Source organism: Euprymna scolopes, chromosome 22, assembly GCF_053919585.1.
Source record: "Euprymna scolopes isolate OS-2025 chromosome 22, ASM5391958v1, whole genome shotgun sequence".
In the NCBI taxonomy this organism is placed as follows: domain Eukaryota; kingdom Metazoa; phylum Mollusca; class Cephalopoda; order Sepiida; family Sepiolidae; genus Euprymna; species Euprymna scolopes.
Genome location: NC_136503.1, coordinates 81,105,461 through 81,128,944, shown reverse-complemented (window position 1 = coordinate 81,128,944; position 23,484 = coordinate 81,105,461). Strand labels below are relative to the sequence as shown.

General features: G+C 31.4%; 1 protein-coding gene across 4 annotated transcripts in view; it reads left to right on the top strand.

Annotated features, from left to right (window-relative positions):
- The window catches only part of LOC145243500 (regulator of nonsense transcripts 2-like), a 124,010-nt gene that overhangs the window by 5,200 nt on the left and 95,326 nt on the right, over window positions 1-23,484 (top strand). For all 4 annotated transcript variants that reach the window (XM_080106458.1, XM_080106457.1, XM_080106456.1 and 1 more), the window contains exon 2: window positions 8,230-8,652. In XM_080106458.1, the coding sequence (XP_079962584.1) occupies window positions 8,237-8,652 (416 nt within the window). In that variant the 5' untranslated portion in view covers window positions 8,230-8,236. The remainder of the gene's footprint in view (window positions 1-8,229; window positions 8,653-23,484) is intronic.

Genomic DNA, 23,484 nt, shown 5'->3' with positions numbered 1-23,484 from the left:
GTTTTAATATTATTTCTTTTCAGTGAGATTTCTAAATGAAATAATAAATGAACATTTATAGATTGAAATAAACATGAAACATTTATAGATTGTTTTGAGAAATATTTGGGTGTTTTCCAGTAAGATACTATAAAATGTAGCAACATATAATTTTTAAATCGGCTATCCGAATGAAAAACTGTTAAAAATATGGAACAGTTCGTTTTTTTTAAATTTTTTTTTTTTTTCACAATAAGATTGTATAAAAATATATCAAAATATAATTTTAGTTTGTCAATGTAGCAAAATATAATTTTAAAAACCTGAAACGTTTATAGAGGTTTTAAAAGAAATATCGGACATTAGACGGCCATCTGGGAAGTCGTGATGATCGGCCAAAAAGGGAAAATTAAACAAAATACTGGTAGAAATCTGCTCAAATAAATATAGGCAAATGTAATGTTCTACCAGTATTTTGTTTAATTTTCCCTTTTTGGCCGATCATCACGACTTCCCAGATGGCCGTCTAATGTCAGCTATTTAAAACACAAAAACTTATCTGGGTAGTTAGAAAAGTAACTTCTCTTGCCTTTGGTAACATTATTTCTTATATTTTTGTTTTTTGACTGCTTTTTTTTTTTTTATTTATCTATACTGGAAAATACCCAACTTCAGAAACGAGCTTTTTTTTTTTTTTTTTTTATGAATTTTATCAAAACATCTACTTTTGAAGTTTTAAAATTTAAAGAAGTGTTAAAGTGTATAAACTCTTTATTAAATAAATATTTTTGTTGCTCTCATCATCATATTCATGCTGGCATGTGTTGAATGTCTTTAAGAAATTCACTTTCAAACTAACCTATAGATATAGGTCTTTATCTCTTTCAAGACCATTTTTATTATTTCCTTTTATGTTTTCATTGATCTTCCCCTGTGAAGTGAGCTTACTACATTAACTGTTCTTCATTTACTGATCCAAGAACTCTCATCCATTCTTTCAACATGGTCCTTGAGGTTTCTTGTTTAACACACATCTCCTTAAACTTTCCAGATTTTATCTTCTCCAAGGGTCATCAGAATTTAGTCTTATCGTTTGCATATCAATTCTTTCCATGTAATGCTTACTTGCCAGGTTTCACTTTCATACATCTTCACAAAGTGAAGGTCGACGATTCTCTATTTTAAAAAATATTAATTTGAATATGTTTGCTACATTTTTAAATTATCTTCTAAATAAGAAAAATATTCTTTATTTCATCTTAGAAATTTAGTTTATGCCATTTTCAATTAAGAACATTTTTCAAATGAATCCATTTTCAAATTCTATAACAAGCTGGGAATGCAAGATCCCCCTTCATGAGTGAAAAATTTGCTTTCACCATGATTAATGTTTATGCAAAATTTCAAAAAAATGGGGGGCAATTTTAGCCTTATAATGCTCCCTAGGAGAGCAACCAGAGTTATCCCGGAAAATCCGTTCCGGTAAAAATTTACTTTCACCATGACTAATGTTTGTGCAAAGTTAAAAAAAAAAAAAAAATTCAAGACGTTATTGAGAAAAGTGCAGACAAATGAATGGAAGTGAATTTCTAGGTTCAATCTATTCTTTGTTGGGAAGTCAGTAATGTAAAATATTGCAAGGTAGTCAAAAAAGTGTACAATTCTTGGGACAACATTTAATTATGCTAGTCCAGTGGTTCCCAATTTTTTTTTTTTTTTTTTTTTTTTTCCACTTAAGAAATTTCTCAAACACAACACACACCTTAAAATTTCTGAATTCGCAGCTAAATACATGATTGATTCAAACTATTCAGCCATGTATTCAATGGTCGCTTAAAAACAATACTTAACCTTAAATTGAAAGCAAGAAGTTAGAAAGAAAACAAACGACACATACAAGAGTAACATACAGCCAAACACTTTGTTTCTAATCTAAACTTTTTACTTCTTTCCTGATTATCGAGTATTCACAAAATTGGCTTTCTGAACATTTATTTTTACAAGCTCTATACTTATGTTTTATCACTTAAACTAAATTCTTTCTTTGTTCATAAAAAATTTCCCATTTTCTATGAGTTTTTAGAACTTTCAGTTCTTTAGGCAATGTAAGCTTCGCTCGTCTTTTTTTTTTAATATTAATTTCTGTATACAGATGTTATATATATATATATATATATATATATTTATATATTAGCAATTTGTGTGTTTTGGTTACTATTTTCAAAATATAAATTTTTTTTTTTTTTTTTTCAATTTATTTCTGTCAGGTTTTGAAAATTTTTTTTTTTTTTTTTTTTTTTTCTTTTTTGGTTAATGAATGTAAATGATTTAATTTTAAAATCTAAAATATTAATAATTATTGTATCATTGTATATTATGTACTCACGGGGGTGCCTGGTGTTGCCGGGGGGGGGGTAGTAGGCAGGCAGGTTCGAACTCGTGACGTGAAAGCGGAAAAGAAAGTGAAAGAAAAGCTGAGATCTTACCGCAATGCTACAACACGAGAGGAAGTGAAAAGTGTTCAAATTTATCGATGTCAACCAAAAAGTTGACTTGCTAAGTGAATGAGTTCATGCAGGTACAGAAATTAACGTTGGCTGAAGGCCAGTTAAGCTTTCTGGGGGAAACAAAGCTCCCCGAGAAAAAGGGGGAACTCTCAAATGAATAGCAATTGTCAGATATGAAGAGTTTTCCCCCACATTGATCAAAGCTAATTGCTTTCAAGACGTTTCTGGCGGGAAAGCCAGCTGGCCTACTTCGCTCCAATTAGTTTTGCTTTTATACGAAAAAGACATACGCAAAAGGACAGAAGAGAGGGAATTTTATAAAAGTCGATCAAAATAAATGTGGATGACATCCGTTTGCAAAATGTAGATATTATAATCTAGGAAGTATAAGGAAAGTTCTAAAAAATAGTAACGTGGTCGAGAGCCCACCCAGAAAAAGCCTTTCACAGACATGCAAAAACGCATGCGGCCATTTTGCTTTATATATATATATTAGACATAATCTGGACTTATATCACATTATTTTATCATCGTATATTATTTACTAGCAATACCCACTGACCGGCGTTGCCTGGTGGAAGAGCCCCCTCCCCCAATTGAAGTAAGGTCATTGTTGTTGCTGCCCAACCCCAACCTCCTCATGTTATGAACAGCTTTCAGAATAGACACACCCAATTCCTCATGGTAAGAACGGCTATCAGGTTGGATACCCCCAACCTCTCCTTGTCAAGAACAGGTGGAGAGAGGTGGTGTAATAAGGATATTAAGCAAGCCCTAGCTGAAAAAAAAAAATTTTTTTTTTAATAGCAAGGATAAAAATTAAAAAAATTAGATGCACTCGGCAGCCCTCGTGGAAAGAGGTGTTAAAAAAATAGTAGGCAGGTAGGCTCGAACCTGTAAAGCAAAGGATGACAAGAAGGACGGAAAAAGCCATCCATTTAACTGTAGAGAGAGAGTCTAAGAGTCTGAGTCTGTATGTTTTGATGGACTAAATTTGTTGTTTTCAATAAAGAAAAACAGGAAATACTTTATAGGACATATCTTAGAAACTATTTGATTCCTGTAAGTACAAACGTTATTGTCGTAATCAGCAGCCCTGTAAATGTAGAATATTAGTTAGATTAATGACTGCACTGATACCAAAGATTTTTTAAAAAAAGTAAACAACTAATAATAAACCCAAAAACAAATTAAAAAAACATAAATTTTTTCGTTTCATTTCGATAATAAGAAAATTTTTTTAAAAACCTTTGTATCATTTCGATAATACCAAAACAAAAAAAAATTGAAAAAGTATGGAATCTTTTGTGTCGTTCCATATGCTCCTATTGGGTTCGATGTTTCTCTCTCTCTCTCTCTCTCTATATATATATATATATATATATATATATACACACACACACGAGCAAACAGTTAATAAAACATGTTAAAAAACACTTTGAAAAAGAGTTAAAAACATATTTAATCTGAAAAGGAAACACTAGATAAGTGGATAGTCCTTAATCCGTGGAGTTTCAAAGAAATACTTTCCTTCTCATCAGAGGGTAGGAATTAGCAAAATGCGGGATCGGATTTTGCATGCAAAAGTATTTGATGAAACAACAAGTAAGTCAAAGATCTTACTTGATAACAAAAAAATGAAGCAGAGGGAATATGGTGAAGAAAAAGGTGATTACACGTGAATGGATAGTCTGGTGGAAGATAAATAATCCTGTGACGGTAAAATCCAAATATATAACTTCAAGAAAGTTAATTGAATTTCCATTTGCACAAGTAAAATTACGGGATTTCCTTGGATGGATACTTTTGCATGCAAAATACGATCCCGCATTTTGCTAATTCCTACCCTCTGATGAGAAGGAAAGTATTTCTTTGAAACTCCTCGGATTAAGGACTATCCACTTATCTAGTGTTTCCTTTTCAGATTAAATGTTTTTAACTCTTTTTCAAAGTGTTTTTTAACATGTTTTATTAACTGCTTGCTCGTATTATAAGCTCTATCTCCTATTTGGTTTTATCGTGCTTTTACATCTGGCTGAGATAACTTTATAAATATTAATTATTTAATATTTATAATATACTTTAATTTTACCATCTTGGTTCATTTTGGTAAATTTAATTGTAATTTTTATTTTATATATATATATAGTATCGTTCAGTTCGGTACCGTGCTCAAATGTAAACAAAACAAATGTAACTCTCGCTGTTTATCTCTGTCACTCACCCTCTCTCTCTCTGTTGGTCTGTAAACACATTTAGAGAGAGAGAAAGAAATAGGTAGAGAGTAAAAGAGAAGCAATTAACTCTGAACAGCTAAGTAATCATTTTATTTAATGTAAAACGCTGGCATCGTGCATCGGTAGACGCCATATTGGATAAGGTCCTGTATGTTCGTTTAAGTTTATAGAATTGTAATCTGGGATAAGGGATCAGTCTAAGCCAATAGGAATAGTAGGAATGGTTTTCGTAATAGGGGGAAAAATCGGAACTACTTCCTGTGTAGGTTGATGCGATAGTGCTGGTGTAGCTCCTCAGATGTAATCTACGGTTTCATTTAAACACCTGGATGTGTCAGAAAAGTATTTATAAAGTTACATAAGATAGTGGCTAATAGGCGAGGCATAAGAAATTTGTGCATGGCATATGTTGTTGCAGATGCATATGTTTTAGTTCAGAGGGGAATTTCTGCAATCAAATTATTATGTATAGGAAGGATATAGGATAATCTAAACTTAATTATTGTATCATCGTATATTATTTATATTCTAAACTTATTTCACATAAATTCCATTATTATGTTCATTGATAATTTCTCATTTCAAAATCTTTTCATTCTTAGTGCAATGTGATAACTCTTGGAGTTTTGAAAATGTATTTTTCTTTTGTTTATTTCTAAGTAAAAAAAAATTACCATTTATTTTAACAATTATGGTGTGGTTTTGTTAGTATTTTCCAAATATAAAAGAATGCTTTCATTATTTTATTTCTTTGGTCAAACATTCCAAATTGAAACGGATACTGAGAAAAAGGTTTAGGGATGTCGGTCATCAGTTTTTGGTGATGTGTTCGATACCAGTTTTGGCGTTTTACTTTAGAGTGTTTTTTAATGGGAGAAGTATTTTTAGGGTGAACCGGATTCAGATATTTGCAGTGAAAAGGTTTTGCAGACTTAATAATCAAATGTGAGAAAAACGAGTCATATATGATAAACAGAACAAAATGAGTTCAGAAAGCATATATTCACAAAATAATATTTTATGTTTAAAATGGAAGTTTATAGCAATAGGAAAAACAGAATGTTTGAATATTTTAAAGTTCTTGTAAAAACGAGGGGAATTCATTAGCTGAGACATTGAAGAAATCTGAATCAATTAAGTCATATGTTACATGGTTCAGGAAAAATTGTTGTCAAAACTCTGCTCATTTATATAAATTATAAGTAATTGAAAGTTGTTTAAGAGTCAATGTTCATTTGTTTTGTATTAGAAAAGAAGTTCAGTGATATAGATTGGAAATATTTCAATAAAGTTTATTCAGATTGGCAGATGATAATAAGGCAATGAGTTGTGTCTGTATTCTCTAATGTTTGTGTGCGAGTGAGTGGAGAGATGTTGCAGAGATTAGCACCCTACAGAGAGATGCTGAGCAACACTGATCCATAGATTTGGGTCATCTGGATTCCACTAGTTTATTGAAGAAAAATCTAACTTTTAAAACGATGGCTCCCAGAAAGACCATTTCAAATAAGTTCAGAAAGTTTTCTGGTTGGTCCAAAATATAATTATTTTTATTCAGGATAGTGTATTCACAGACGATATGCATACAAACAGTTTACACTTTTTGATTTTGGACGTTGATGTGTAAACATCAACCGCTACAAAGGTAAATGTTTTTCTAATGAATGTAAATAATTTCATTTGAAAAGTAAAATTTAATTTTACAAAACTAATATTGTGAGAAATCAGAATGAAACTAATTTTGGTATAATTAGAAATAAAATACATTTTGGTTTTTATTTCATCCCTCCCCCCTTCAATTCTGTATACATATGTGTGTGATGTTTATACTGAGCATCCTCAGGAGAATAACAGAATAAATTTCAAACCTATGTAACTTCCAAAATGTTAATTTTATAAAACAACTAGACTACCCGTGACCCGTTGAGTCAGTATGTTATATTAGCTACGGAATTCATGTATGAGCGTGACACTTGTGACATAAAGAAAATAGTTGTTTTTTTTGTTGTTTTTTTTTGACATAACAGAAACATTTCTATGAAAGTATATTAAAATGAAAAAAGAATATAGATAGATTTCTATGAGTCGTTCTGTTTATTATAATTGATTATTTTTGAAAAAAAAAAATTTACAGTTATTGAATTATAAGTGGTTGGCCATACTTATAGGTAAATGTGCACTGAACAGATACCATGATACTTATTATAGTTAAATTCAAATTTTGATATATCTGCTTTTTTTTACATCGTTCATTTCTGTATTATGTTTAAGTTATTTTAAACCCCACTCTTCCCATGTTAAATAATAATTTCGAAATAATGTTAATATTTCAGTGCGCAGGTCAAAATCTGCAAAAGAAGCGATTTGTGTTTATTTGTTTATGTTGTTATGGGTTAATGTTTATGCACACGTGCGCAACTGGATGTCGTAAACCGGAAAGTGGGTTACATACATCGTTACAAAGTCATTTGAGTTTTATAATTATATAGATTTTCTCAAATTCACTTCTTCAAATATAAAATGGCTAATTAAGAAAATTAAAAACAAAAAACTGCATTGTTTTAGAGGAGTAATTAAAAAGAATAAAACGAAAGAAGTTGAAATACACTTTGATAGTCAAGCACCATGTTTTCAGTCGATTTTTTTTTTCTTTCCCCTTTTTTGCTTAAGAACTATCAGATAGCCAAGACCCCACACCATGTCCAAAGTCATCATTACGTAAGATCAGAGCAAGAATACGAATTGTCTTTTTTTATGCTAGAAAATGACAATTCTCCTTTTAAAGAAAGTAGTGAGTAAATACTTGTGCAACCGTGTGCACTCTGTCTTGTTTTACAATTGCTGACCCCCAACTTTGCTTCTGTGGTTTCCTTCTCTCATCTTTTTTTCTGTGTCATTGTCTCTAACACTGCCAACTGGTGTGCAGTGAATTGAGTATAGAAATAAAATGTTAACGAAACAAAAACAAAAAAACTGCAACACATTCTGTACATATCAGCGAGGTTCTGGGTGTGAGTGCGATACAACCAACAACCCTGTAAGCGTTAAGGTTCACATGTGTTTTCTGTTGAGGCCAAGATTGTCGTCTCTATCCGCTTCAAGCCATCGCCTGCCTTCAACTATCCCAAACTGCAAATTGTCTTTAACTGTCGCGAACCAAAGATTGTCTATAAATTGTTGTAAAACGCATTGCCATTTCTAAAACTACCCGTAAACTGACTCTAAATATATTGACCTCTATTGTTTGGTCCTTTTGTCTCTATCACTGCCATATCTTGATTAACAATCTTATCTTAGCCCCATATGTGTGTTTTGGTGAACAATTTTCTATACTTTTGTTCTGACGGTAAACTTATCATTTCCTTTTTTTTTTTTTAACGCCCTAACACTCAGTGGGGGATGGGATATGGTGATAGTATCACTTGTTGGAAACGTCTATTGCTAAACTTTTATTGCTTTTGAACTTGATTATTATGAATTGTTTTCTTCTTTCTGTTCTTTGACAGATTGATTATGAGTAGTTTGAACGAGGAGAGTCCTGCCCTCATTAGCAACTCCTCTTCTCTGGCTGCTGCTGCCTCAAATTGCCACGGATCTCACGATGCTTCCCTTAATGAAGACGCAACCACTATCACGTCTATGCTTGAAGCAAGCCTTGCAACTGCAGTCTACCAACAAAAGAACAAATGCTCAAAAATGTCTGTTAACAGCAACACTGCGCAACCAGGAGTTCAGAAATCCATCATCACTGATGTAAATAGATTTAAAGGTGACTTTGACAAGTTCCAATTAACAGCAAACCAAAAATCCGATACAAAACATTGTAAAGATGACAACACTGACAACATGAAGGATAAACATCGCAGTGGAAGTAAGAAGATGAATAAAGATGGAAAGATTTACGCAGTGAAAAAGGATAACTTTAAATGGTAAGTGGCCTTTCTTTTTAAAAATATATATATCAACAGAAACACCCTGCATTTTTTTTTTTTTTTTTTAATAAATTGTTTGCAAATATCCATCCTATATTTATGCATACATACAACTTTTAAAAGGTGTAAGAAAGTTAGATGTAAAGTATCTTTGAATCTTGCAAAAATTGTCAAAATAAAAAGTTGCTTCTGCAGAATCGTGGTATTTGAAACAAAAGCCTTTCAGGTAAAAATACTATTAAAATACTTACGTGTCATGTGGAATTCTCCTGGGTTGTAATGTACAGTATGGCCAAACCAGCAAAGTCTTCTCTTTAAGTCTCCTAACGAAATAGTGTCAGCAGACATGCAGAAAGTATAAGACTTAGGAAGGAACTGCTATTTCACCCAGCCAGAATTTTTTTATTGATTTTATTCAGTTTAATTACAAAAAAAAGATTTTTAAGTGCAATTTTTTTTTTTTTGCAGTCTATTATTTATTTTTATTTTATAGCTTTTTTTTTTTTTTCAGTTTTATTTTATTTTATTTTTTTCTTAGTCTTATTTTTTTTCCAGTCTTTTTTTCAATCTTATTTATTTTTTCAATCTTATTTATTTTTTCAATCTTATTTATTTTTTCAATCTTATTTATTTTTTTCAATCTTATTTATTTTTTAATCTTATTTATTTTTTTCAATCTTATTTATTTTTTTCAATCTTATTTATTTTTTTCAATCTTATTTATTTTTTTCAATCTTATTTATTTTTTCAATCTTATTTATTTTTTCAATCTTATTTATTTTTTCAATCTTATTTATTTTTTCAATCTTATTTATTTTTTCAATCTTATTTATTTATTTTCAATCTTATTTATTTATTTTCAATCTTATTTATTTATTTTCAATCTTATTTATTTATTTTCAATCTTATTTATTTATTTTCAATCTTATTTATTTATTCTCAATCTTATTTATTTTCAATCTTATTTATTTTCAATCTTATTTATTTTCAATCTTATTTATTTTCAATCTTATTTATTTTCAATCTTATTTATTTTCAATCTTATTTATTTTCAATCTTATTTATTTATTTTTTCAATCTTATTTATTTATTTTTTCAATCTTATTTATTTATTTTTTCAATCTTATTTATTTATTTTTTCAATCTTATTTATTTATTTTTTCAATCTTATTTATTTTTTCAATCTTATTTATTTATTTTTTCAATCTTATTTATTTATTTTTTCAATCTTATTTATTTATTTTTTCAATCTTATTTATTTATTTTTTCAATCTTATTTATTTATTTTTTCAATCTTATTTATTTATTTTTTCAATCTTATTTATTTATTTTTTCAATCTTATTTATTTATTTTTTCAATCTTATTTATTTTTTCAATCTTATTTATTTATTTTTTCAATCTTATTTATTTATTTTTTCAATCTTATTTATTTATTTTTTCAATCTTATTTATTTATTTTTTCAATCTTATTTATTTATTTTTTCAATCTTATTTATTTATTTTTTCAATCTTATTTATTTATTTTTTCAATCTTATTTATTCATTTTTTCAATCTTATTTATTCATTTTTTCAATCTTATTTATTCATTTTTTCAATCTTATTTATTCATTTTTTCAATCTTATTTATTCATTTTTTCAATCTTATTTATTCATTTTTTCAATCTTATTTATTCATTTTTTCAATCTTATGTATTTTTTCAATCTTATTTATTTTTCAATCTTATTTATTTTTCAATCTTATTTATTTTTCAATCTTATTTATTTTTCAATCTTATTTATTTTTCAATCTTATTTATTTTTCAATCTTATTTATTTTTCAATCTTATTTATTTTTCAATCTTATTTATTTTTCAATCTTATTTATTTTTCAATCTTATTTATTTTTCAATCTTATTTATTTTTCAATCTTATTTATTTTTCAATCTTATTTATTTTTCATCATCTTTATTTTTCATCATCTTTATTTTTCATCATCTTTATTTTTTCATTTTTTTTTTTCATTTTTTTTTTTCATCTTTATTTTTTTTCATTATTTTTTTTCATCTTTATTTTTTTTCATCTTTATTTTTTTTCATCTTTATTTTTTTTCATCTTTATTTTTTTTCATCTTTATTTTTTTTCACTTTTATTTTTTTTTCATGTTTTTTATTTTTCATCTTTTTTATTTTTCATCTTTTTTATTTTTCATCTTTTTATTTTTCATCTTTTTTATTTTTCATCCTTTTTATTTTTCATCTTTTTATTTTTCATCTTTTTATTTTTCATCTTTTTATTTTTCATTTTTTTTTTCATCTTTATTTTTTATTTTTCATCTTTTCATCTTTTTATTTTTCATCTTTTTATTTTTCATCTTTTTATTTTTCATCTTTTTATTTTTCATCTTTTTATTTTTCATCTTTTTATTTTTCATCTTTTTATTTTTCATCTTTTTATTTTTCATCTTTTTATTTTTCATCTTTTTATTTTTCATCTTTTTATTTTTCATCTTTTTATTTTTCATCTTTTTATTTTTCATCTTTTTATTTTTCATCTTTTTATTTTTCATCTTTTTATTTTTCATCTTTTTATTTTTCATCTTTTTATTTTTCATGTTTTTTATTTTTCATGTTTTTTATTTTTCATGTTTTTTATTTTTCATCTTTATTTATTTTTCATCTTTATTTATTTTTCATCTTTTTTCTTTGTTTTTTAATTTTTTTTTATTAATATCTTATTTTTTTGTTTATACTGGAGATGGGGCATCCTACTTGATGACAGACATTCACCTGCTATTTCAGAAACCCTAATCAAGTTCTTTTTAGGATTTTAACTCTCTCTTTAAGAGCAATTGTTTGTATCTCTTTCACACTTGGATCACTGGGTATATTTACCAGGTAGTTTTTGAAATTCTTTTTCATGAGCCTGGTTACTCCTATGATTATTGGAATCCTCCAACATTATTCACCTACAGCATTATGTCCATTCACAACAATTACTTCTAGCCTAAATCTCTTCATCTTATATTGTGTAGGTCAGCTTTCCACAGACTGATTTGAAAACTTTAGTTTCTCCCAATGTGATGTCATTTGTCATATAACATTTGATCTGTTACTCTTTGCCTCAACTTTACGTCATTCATCTCTGAGAATGATTTTGCTTTGCGGATTTGGGTTATTATTATGCACTCAATTTGACCTTTGTCAAATTTATACTAGCTAACTTAATTGCCATTCATCTAGAGTCCTTAATAATGGTGAAACAAAGTTAAAGCTGGTCTTTGCTTGTAATATTTCTATCAGTTCTCTAGTTTATTTGATATGCAGTTCGTTTAGTGTTTTAGTTTAATTATCTTATCAAGTAGCTTGTTTTGCCTGCTATTATCATCTCGCAATTTAATTCCTATTCACTAAAATTGTATTGTCAAATTGAAAAATAAAAGCAATGAAACAAAACTAATCAATAAAAAGCAGAAAACAAAACTACTGCTACCTCAGACTTCTTGTTTGTCTCTCTCTCTCTCTCTCTCTCTCTCTCTCTCTCTCTCTCATAAACACTATTAAAGAAATGTTATATTTTTTGGGCATTGAAAAAAAGAGTTATTTGATAATATTGAGTATTTGAAGCAGAAGCTGCAGTTTTGAATTCTGACAGTTTCAAAACTGAATTCTAAATTGTTGACTGACCTAACCTTAAATGCACCCAATATTGATGTTATTTTTTCTTTTACCTTTGCAAAATTCAATCATGTACATTTTCATGAACATTGCTTTAATTAGTATACTACAGCTTGTTTTGAATTTAACAGTAGCTATATGTCTTTTTCATAGAAATAACCTTTATGTAAAATAAAATGAACATTTCATTTAGCTGGCACTGAATATTATAAATAGACCACTAAGTCCCTATCTTTAACTAGTTGTTCATAAAAAGTTTTTTCTGGAGTCAACCATTACGTCATTACAGGTGAAAGGTGTTCTTCACACTATTGTCACCTTGGTATATGAATTCTTTAGAAATATATTTATGTCTGTGTTTGATTTGCATTCTATGATCCCAATCTGACAATTAGTTATTGATCATTCAAAGTTTGTTGGAAATGAGAAAAATATCAATTAATTGAGAAAGCAGTTTTAATAGTGTACAACTGAAAATGCAAACTTCAAACAAAATCCTCAGAAATGTAATGTCGTTTTGTGATGAATGCAACTTAATATAAATGGAAGCAATAGTTATTAGATCGAATCATGCAAAACATTGAAAACTGAAAAAAAAAGTGCAAAGTTCACACAAAAGTTGACTGTTCATAGAAGTTTCAATTCAACAGCAACCACATTGATTTTTCTTTTGATATATAATTTATAGTATGAAGGTCATTCCAAAAGTAAGGCCTCTTTCTTTTTAACCAAAAAAACTAAACCATTGAAGAGCTATGAAGATGGGATTGGTACCATTAAAATGAGTGACCTTTTATTTCAGAATTTATTTTTCTACATAGTCACCACCATTCTCAATGTACTTTTGCCAGCAATGAGCAATGTCTTGGTTGTAAAAATCTGGAGCGTGTTTTCTAACATCTTTCACCACTTTGAAATTGATGAATCCACCTCTTAACGGCGCCGACATCAACTGCATCAGCTTTGTAAACATTCTCACTGATGCATCTCGGCTTTTGACATGCATCCATGACAGGTTGCTTTCTTAATCTCACACCATCAATATCTGCAACTGAGAGATGAAACATTTAGGTCATGAATGCATAAGTTCATTTATTATAAAAACGCAATTTGCAATCCCCTCTGATCCATTTGGACAGAATAAAAATAAGAGGCATTACTTTAGGAACATCCCTTGTACATGGAAGATCTAGCTGGATTGTTGTTTTAATAGTAAATTTAAAAGCGAAAATGTACGTATGTGTGTTCGCTTTTTCTGTATGTCTACAAAAGGCTTTTTTCAGAGAAGCGGTCGGTCGGTTCACAACTTCTTAAAACTTTTTATATCACATATAAATCGTAATATCTCAGAGTTAACAACAGAGCTCGCCTGTATATTTAATTTGCTCAACTTTGGGAAGATAAATATTCAACATTTGTCGCTCGCCACATGTGGGTTTGTCTTTTTCCTATAACATCTTTAGGGGGGGAAGCGTTCCTGCAGTAAATGAAGGTACTATCCCGCAGTCAAACTTGACCTCATTAAGTCATTAAAACGTGCACCTGCCAAATCCAAGTAATTAAATTAATTCAAATGCGTTTCTGTTAGCATCTCGCGGTGGCGCAATGGTTAACATCGCACGTTTTTTTTTTCACACTTTAATTTACAACTTTGCCTCAAGGCTTTGGGTTCGATCCTCATACTTACCTACCAGAACATTTCACCCCCCCCCCCCCGAGTTTTGATTTACCCCAAACCACACACACCTCCAAACACCCGGGCAACGCCGGGTACTCCTCGCTAGTCAATAATAAAAAAAGAAAAGAATTGAAAAGAATATATTTTATTGAAATTGGAGTCAAAAAGTATCTATCGGAGATACAAACTTTGAAAACATGTAAAAAGATGGAAACATGACTTGATAATAGAGCAGAAAAGGATTTGAAAGTACATGTTATTGAAATTGGTGTCAGTGTCCAATGGAGGTACAACCTTGAACATTTGTAACTTTACAAATTTTGTAGAAGGAATTTAAAAACAATCGTTTGCCATATGCAAAAACATATCAAAACTGACATATTTGAACTCGGATGAATTTATGCAGTTTTGAACTTGCCAAAACAAGGACTGAAAACAAAATTTAAAAATTACTTCTAAAAGTAAACTCATTTTGAAGTTCATAATTGGGTGATCACTAACCACTTGTTCTTTGCACAAAAGTACTCTTATATGGCAAATTTCATTGCTTTATCTTGTTTTAACGAAAATACAGCATTTTTACTGAAAAAATAGTGTCAAAATATGTGGCAAAACATATATGATCTTAAAGAGGGGAAAATATCCAAACATGTGAAGCACAAAAAAGTCATAACTTATTTTTAGTCAGATTTATAAAAAATCTTAAAAAGATTCTTTCTTAGATCATAGAATTATATGAATTATTCTATTATACAGAATTTCTATGTCATTATTGAGATGTTTTAAACAATTTCAATCTTTTCATGTTTATTACTAGTTTAAACATATCTGCTCTATGTTGTATTGAGTACTTGTGAATGGGAACCATAAAAAATGTTAACATTCATTCCATTAATGTTTCTCAAAATGAATTAAGAATGACTTTGCAATTCTGTCCTAATATATACTGCATGATAACATTAAAAGTCATGTTTACTTGTCTTCAAATACCTTCACTTAGAAAAATAAGGATACCTCCAGGGCACTACTAAAACCAAAGCCCCACTATCACCATCAAGAGAAGAAATTTCTTTTTTTATAAGTGAGGAGTTAAAAATGAATAAAATTCAGGAGGCTTTCAGAGCGCTACTGAAACTCTCAAATAAAATTAAGGAGGCCTCTTGAGTACTACTAAAACAAATCCCCACTCCCGGTTCTTTGAAGAGAAATCGTTAATAATTAAGAAACAATAAATTAACTCAAGAGTTATCTAATTATTAAATTAATGCTGACTCATTTTCTGTCCTGTATTACATGATAACATTAAAATCCATCTTTACTTTTTGATAACATTAAATAATGGCCATTTGACCCCCCCATCCTCACCTCCACTCCTCAAAAAATTCATCGTTTTTAGATAGTATTTTTCTGGGGTTACGCCAATTGAAAAAAGATCAACTCTGTGGGAGTTTGTATGTTCCAAGTTTTAGCAAGACAGACAGACAGACATACAAACAGCACCCCTTTATATAATAGATGTCTGCAAATAAACAAAAATTGGGAAATAAAGATGGAAAATAAAAATGTAAAAAATATTTAATGTGATGCAGGAATGTAATTGTGTTATTTGAATCGTACAATGGTAGAAATGTGAAAGCAAATTCAATCAGCACTTTTAATATGAAATATGTAAAATGGTTCTGTGGTTTGTGTAATGATTAGCTGTTATTACTATATTTCATCATTCTAAAATATGCGGGAAAGAGTTCATAAAGGGAGTGACATGTATTCGGTTGGTGAAAAAATGTCATCTTTTGATGTTCAACTTCAAAAGACCATAACTCCTTTCATAATAAACTTGATTAATTGAAATAAGAACCATTAGAATTGACACATCTTTGCCTACGAGAAACAAGTTTATTTATTCCATTAGCACAGAAATCCGGAGTTCTAGAAGCGATGAAGTCATTGATGGTTGATTCAGCATCATCTCAGCTTTTGAAGCATTTTTCGCGCAGGAAGTTGTCGAGATGTTTGAAAAAATGATAATTGATGTGCGAGAGCTGCGGTGAATATGGCGGATGAGGCAATTTGTTCAGCTTCTGCAGGGTCAGTTGACCAACATACGGGTGAGCGTTGTCATGGAGAAGAATTGGTCCCTTTATATTGACCAATGTCAGGCACATACGTTGGAGCTTCTAGTGCATTTCGTCAATTTGTCGGCAATATTTCTCTGCCATAATTCTTTCGCCCAGATTCAAGAAGCTGTGATAGATGAGACTGGCCGCAGACCACCAAACAGTCACCATAACCTTTTTTCTTGTGCAATTTCGGCTTCGGGAAGTGTTGTGGAGCTTCTCCGGCATCCAACCACTGTGCCGAACATCGCTGGTTGTTGTAGAGGATCCACTTTTCATCACACATCACAATCCGCTCCAGAAATGTCATTTTTGTTGTGCAGAAGGAGCATATAGGACACCTCAAAACAACAATTTTTTTTTTTTTTTTTTTTGTATCGTTCAATTCATGCAGCACCCATTTATCCAAATTTGCTTTATATAGCAAACGAATGTTGAGTAGTTGACCCCGAGTTTAACAGCAACTTCTCGTGTATTTTTGCGAGGGTTGGCTTCAATTAAGGCTTTTAAATGTTCGTTATCAACCGCAGTTGGCCGGCCGCAATTATTTTCATTTTTGAAGCTCTCATCACCATTGTGAAATTTCTTGAACTACCGTTGTGCTACACATTTGTTAGTGGTCTCTGGGCCAAACATATCATTGATATCATGAGCTGTCTTGGCAGCTTTTCAGCCTAGTTTGAATTGGAACAAGAAAATTGTACGGATTTTAATTTTGTCCATGCTGTCGAAAAGCCTGCAAAAAAATGGAGAGATTGAGAACGATAACGAATAACACGATTCGATAGTGAGAAATGCATTTCAAAATGATGTATGACATGGCTATATATATCAATGAATTAATTTAAAAATTGTACATAAAATAACACGTTTGAAAAATATATTGTTTTTGTACCAACCTAATATTTAGTGTAGTATTATCTAGACATGGAGGAAATATGAAATAATTGCATCGATTTGGCAAAAATAAAAAAAAATCACTTAAGCAGGATTAAATATTAGTGTGAGAGTGAAATTGCTTCCAACCTCTCGTGTGAGTAGAAATTGCTTAACTTGAAGAAATGGTAGAAAATTTAAAGAGAACAAAGCAAATGCATATTTTCTCAATGTATACTTCAGAAATTGATATAAGTATATGATAAGCATATGAACGTTTTAGTTGAAAGCTATGATAATCAATAAAATAGGGGAAAATTGACTTTACTTTATTATATAGATAAAATATATAAAATAAAAATTAATTTTATGTATGCTAAAAATTAGTAGTACAGTTTTTAAATAAGTGTAAATATGTTTTTTAAATTCTCAATGACTTGTGATCCATTGTTATGTAGAATTTGGCCTTCAGACCCAGATCAGTTTAGTGTCTGTTCTGATGCTGTACTTCACCTTTTCTGTTCTTGGTCAGTGTGGGAGAGACCCTTCATGACTGAGACAATTTTTATTTTTGTTCCTATCCAGAGTGCGTCTTTTTGGGGAACTGGATTTTCCCCACATTAAAAACCGAGCTTGTGTCTAACTCTGCCCTTGTTGGGAGGCAAGTAAATAGGAACACTATATTAGTTGCTAAAACAGCAGCAACCAGCAGTTATGGCTGCTACTGCTTTCAAACAGTAATTTATGATGTCACACTCGTTTTTGACAACTATTTCCTTTATGAAGTCGTACTTATTTGAGCAACCATCATTTATCCTTTATAGCTTCATCTATTTTCAAATAAATATAATTTCATATCTTGAAATGTGAATGTACCTATTTACAATGCCTTCCCACGGGACAGAGTTAGACACCAGGGTCGTTTTTTAACGTGGAGAAAAGGTACAAAGTTGAACATTAAAATTCCTCTTATGGATGAAAGCACTCTGTCTTGTAAGGCATCAAATCCAGTGCTTTTGAGAATGTTTGTTCAGGATGAGATGATTAGCAATCTTGGTCTTATGAAGGAGTTGTGCTTAAATTGGCCATGGTGTTTGATTTAAAAAGTTTATATAATGACAAGGTATCACTTACCTGGCTGATAGTTAGAAAAACACTGATTCAATACAAGCTTTTCTTGACATTATATCTATTTCACTTAGCTGTGTTCATTATAATGAAGTCGGCTGATCCCACCTTTTTTTTTTTTTTAGTGTTGTGAGCTTGTGTAAGTTCTTTGAAGACTACATGGTCAGTGTACTTGACGAATAAATCTGTCTTAGAAGTCGTGATAAATGACCACTATTTATCTGTTTATTGGGTATTTTGAAAGTCATAATATTGTCAATGCATTATCATAATCATATTTTTCTCAAATCTCTCCTTATCACTTCCCATCAACTGACCCTGATACCTCAACTGTTCTACATCTACTCACCCAAAAACTGTCATCTATTATTTCAATATGATCAAACCAAGAACATTTCCTGTTCTGCACATGGCTCCCTATACTATTTAATTTTCTAAGCTCAGCAGATCTAAGCCTGTCTTTTAAAACTCACATTAATCATCCATCCTATCCTTCACATATCATTTCTCTTCATGCAACACATATTGTTAAAGAGCATCTCTCCCCCCTCTCTCTGGCTTTCTTACTCTTTCTATTTTCTCTCTCTGTGTCTCTATTAGAGAATAGAGAAAGAGAGAGGGAGGGAAAGAGAGAGAGGTGAATAACGTGGACAGTGGACACGTTTGCAGGATTCACTTGCTAGGATTCACTTCTGTAGATGAGCAGACTGTACCTATGTCTGATAAACTCTTCCTTTGATTGAATCGAAAGTGATAAAGTTCTGCCGGTTAGTAATGGGAGTAAGTTCCCTAAACTTACTCCATCCATTTCTAACTCTTGCAAATAACACCAGCACCAGCTCCTCCCTGTGCTCCAATATCACCAAGGTAATAAAACTGGACAATCTCAATAATCTTGTCATCCCAATATACTTTCTTCACATCTGAGTTCTCATCCATACACTTTTTGTACACAGATTGATTATCATACTTCAACCGATGTATAATTCCTCTGCCTTTTTTGTGTAGCTAGTGCTTACAGTTATCACAAAAAATTAAGTTGTTCTTAGCTCCCTTTCCACAAATGGAGCACAAGATCTTTTATCTTAACTTAATATGTACTACTTCCAGGCAAGTAGTAAATAATCGGCATAAAGTCATTCTTCCAAACAACCCATACAAAATTCCCTAGAAAACATTTCTAAAACATAAATGAAAAGCAAGATTCATTTGCAGATCCCTGATGTATTCCTTGCCACTAAATATGGTGTTAATTCTAACATTATTTTTACTATTTCTCTACATTGCTTTGTAGCCCAATCACATTTGTGATCCCGTCACAATAAAACAGTATAAAACAGTTAAGGTGTGTGTGTGTGTGATGTAGAAATAGGAATCCTAATGTTGTCTGTTGATAATTGGTCCCTGGCAATTTTCTTCTCCTGCCCAGCTTTGACTCCAATCTCTCTTCGGTCCTGGATATGGCATTAAACTATATCCAATGGTGAGGCCCCAGCTTGCAGGCTTTAGGGAGTGTGGAGCCACCCTTTAATTGCCATTGCTCCCAGGTCCACTCTGACCCAGATTAGTAGTACCTGTTAGGGTCCCAAGTATGGGTTAAATAGAAACCGACTTGAAAAAAAAAAAAAAAAAAAAAAAAAAAATATATATATATATATATATATATATATATATATATATATATTTTTTTTTTTCTTCAAAATAACTGGATTTGGCATTAAATAACCTGAAATGGGTTGATATGCCATGAAACAAAAACAAATTCCTATCCATTGTTTTTCCACCAACCACATTTTCCTCATGTTTGTTCGCCTGATAAATCTATTTCCTATTCTGTTATATTTTGTTTTTTTTCTTCCCTACTTCCTTTACATATGGGGAAGTGTGCGGTCTTTATAGTATCATATCTTGAACAATCTTCATCAATGACTTGCTTGCTCCTGTTGGCACTTGATGAAAGCCTTTTCCAAATCTACAAAAGCAAAACACTGGTTCTTCTTATCAAGATATTTCTCTTCCATTTGTCTTGGGATAAATAGGGCATCAGTGATACTTTGTTCAAGTGTAAAACCAAACTACATTTCATCTATGTTTATCAGAGTTCTTATTTTCTGCTCAATTATTTTCTCAACCACTTTTAGGATTTGATCCATCAACTTTGAGCCTCTGTAAATTATCTCAATACTGAGCTCTTTCTTTACCTTATATGTAATGGTTCATATTAAGATCCCAGTCTTTCCAAACAACCCTTTTTATGATCTGATTTGTTAAGTCATCTCGATCTCTGTTTCATTTTTGTAACAACATTTGAGGATCCTGTAGTCTTACTCTTCTTCATCTTCACAGCTCCTCCTATCAGTTTTTTCTCAATTCTTATTTATTGCTGGATCAGATATTGCTTCTGCAACTTGGTCCCAGGAAAACTCCCTATTCAACAATCTCTGTGAATAGCATTCCCAAACATATCTCTTGTATTGTTCATGTCATGTCAAATGCACTTCTCTCCAACAATATCCATATTTGTCTTTTCAATCTGTTTAACTATTCTGAATACTTTATTCTTCTGGTCATCCCTTTGTAGTATATCTGGAAAGTTAGCTTGCTCAGCTTCCATCTTTGCTTTATATATTGCTTTGCTTGCTGTGCTCTTTGCTAATCGATACATATTCTTATTGACTTTTATCCACTCTCTCCATTGTTTCCACTTTCATTCCAACAACATCTCACCCTATGTATTGGAGATCTTTTCATTCATGCACAAGTCTGGTCTGTTACCGCCAGATTCCATTTCCACACTTCCTGAAGTGGATCTGGTAACTGAATGCTCAATCATTTGGTCTCTACAATAATCTTGAACTTTCATATGCTTAAATGATCAATATTCCACAAGGAATTTTCTGAGGAAAGAGTTTTTACTTCTCTAATTCTCCTTTTCAAACAATAATGGAATTAGGTTGGAGCGGGAAACACACTGTAAAAATTTGTCTAAAGGTGAGCAAGATGCTTGTGACAATATTGGGTTATTGGTGCTGACTTTGTGTGGTATTTGAATGTCAACTAGGTGTAAGGATTTGGGTCTGTTAAAAAATATGAGTCGATGACTGAAATGAGCTAAGTTTTAGACTGTGGATCACATTTTGTATTATGTAAATAAATATTACAAGTTTCCAATGATAGTAAACAAACTGCATTGGCCTTTGGTCTGAGATTGTATTGTAAATTGTTTTGTCTTTGATCAGAGAAGAAATCCTTCTCTACTGGGGCAATGTAGATTTTTCTTCCATTCGAATAAGTCTCCAAATTTCCAGACAAATACAACAATAATAAAGGCAAAAACAAGATCTAGACGTATCATAAGTATTTGGACACATATTCTCATTTTGGTTGTTGTTTTCACAATGTTTAAGTCGATATAACCTCTGACTCTCTTTAGGTGTACCTTGTCAAGCTCTGGAATCTTTCTTCATCCGTTACTCAAGGACTCATATTGTAATGGATAAAGTAGTTGGTAAAATTTCAGTTGTGACATTTGTGAAGTTGAAGGTTCAGTCATCAGTGCAGGCGATACTCAGATTACAATTACTAATTACTTGAGATTTCTATCCGGTCATGGCTACCCCCATGGATTGAATAAAGCGTTCTATTTGAAAGTCTGTGTAGATTCCAGAGTTCAATAGAAACATTCCGGAGTTCAACAAGATGCACCCGAAGAAGGTCGGAGGTTCAAATATTGTGAAATAACACTCAAGATGAGAACAGCAGTCCAAATAATACAAATTATTGATCCTCATCTAAAAAATTCAGAGCCATAAAATCAATAGTTATGTTTATCGTTAAAAATGAGTAAAATCTTGGGTGTTTTTTTGTTAATTTCCGTACATTAAGCTAATTAGCAAAAATATTCTCACTTTTGTTACATATTTTTTTAGCACTTGTTGTTCCCTGTGCACGCCCCCCCCTCCTCCCAATGAATAAATGAATCAAAACAACTTTTCTTTCAATTAAAATAGCAGTGTGTGCCTGTGCGTCAAAAAAAAAAGCTGTGATGTCCGGGCTCAAGCATGAAATACTAAAGAGGGGAAGAAGGCAAAAAGCTACGAGCAAACGCATTCGCCCACATGGCCCGAGTGCTTATGATGTCATGATATTGCAAAATAAGATTTTTAAACATAGTTTTACTTTGATATGCGTGTGATACTTGCGAAAACGACGCGAAAATGGACCCCCTCGTTCCAACAAATGGTCCAGTTGACTGCTACAGAATTAATCTTTTTTTTTTCTAATTTTCACATATTATGCATCTGAGGCATTGCTCTTTCTGATAGTACCAGTTTCAACCTGGTTGGATGTTACCGACAAAAATTTTTAGCAGACATACAAATGCACACACACAAACACAGACAACTTCCCTTTATATGATAGACTAGTGGGGGGGGGGTACCCGACGTTACCCGGGTGTTTATCGGTGTGTGTGTGTGAAGGGGAAACAAAAAGTTTTTGTAGGCAGGTAGGCTCGAACCCGAAGCCTTGAGGCAAAGGCGGAAAAGAAAGTGATAACTTGATAGCTTACTGCGACGCTAAGAGGGCAGAGGAAATGAGAACGGTTGAAATTAAACGATTAAAAAGTTAAGTGACTGAGTTCACACAGGTGCATAAATTTAATGAGGTCAAACATCACGCCATAGGGGAATGAAATCCCGTACTTAACTTTGGCTGCAAGCCAGTGCTGCGTATTTGTTTGTTTCCCCAAGATGTTGAAGAAAACCAGCTCCCCATAAAAAGGGGAGTGTCCAAATGAATAGCAATTATCTGATATGACTGGTTTTCCCTACATTGATCAAAGTTCATTGCTTTCTGGACGTCCCTGGCACAAGTGCCAGATAGATGCATTTGCTCCAGATTCAGTTTCGCTTCTTTATATGGAAAAGTCAAACAAACAGGCGAGAGTAAGAAATAGCACGAAAATAGCGTGTAAAAGTCGCTAAAATAAAAGTTAAGAGATGACTTCCTTTCGTAAATCGTAGATATTATAATCTGGGGAGTATATAAAAAGTTCTAAGACATGATACCCCCGTCCCCGAAAAAAGGCTTTGCCAAACATACAGAAAAAACGCACACACACACACATTTTCACTTTTATATAATAGACTAACTTGGGTACCCGGAGTTGCCCAAGTGTATCAAGGTGTGTGTAAGGGGGTTGGTTAAGCAGAAATAAAAATTAATTAAAATGACTCAAAATAACAGTGAGTACCCATGCAAGCGCAAAAAAAAAATTAGGAGTATTAGGCAAGCTCAAACCTATAATGCGCAAGAGGAAAAGGAGGTGCAAAAAGCAAACCGTCTTATTGTGCGCCCACCGTGATTGATGTCAC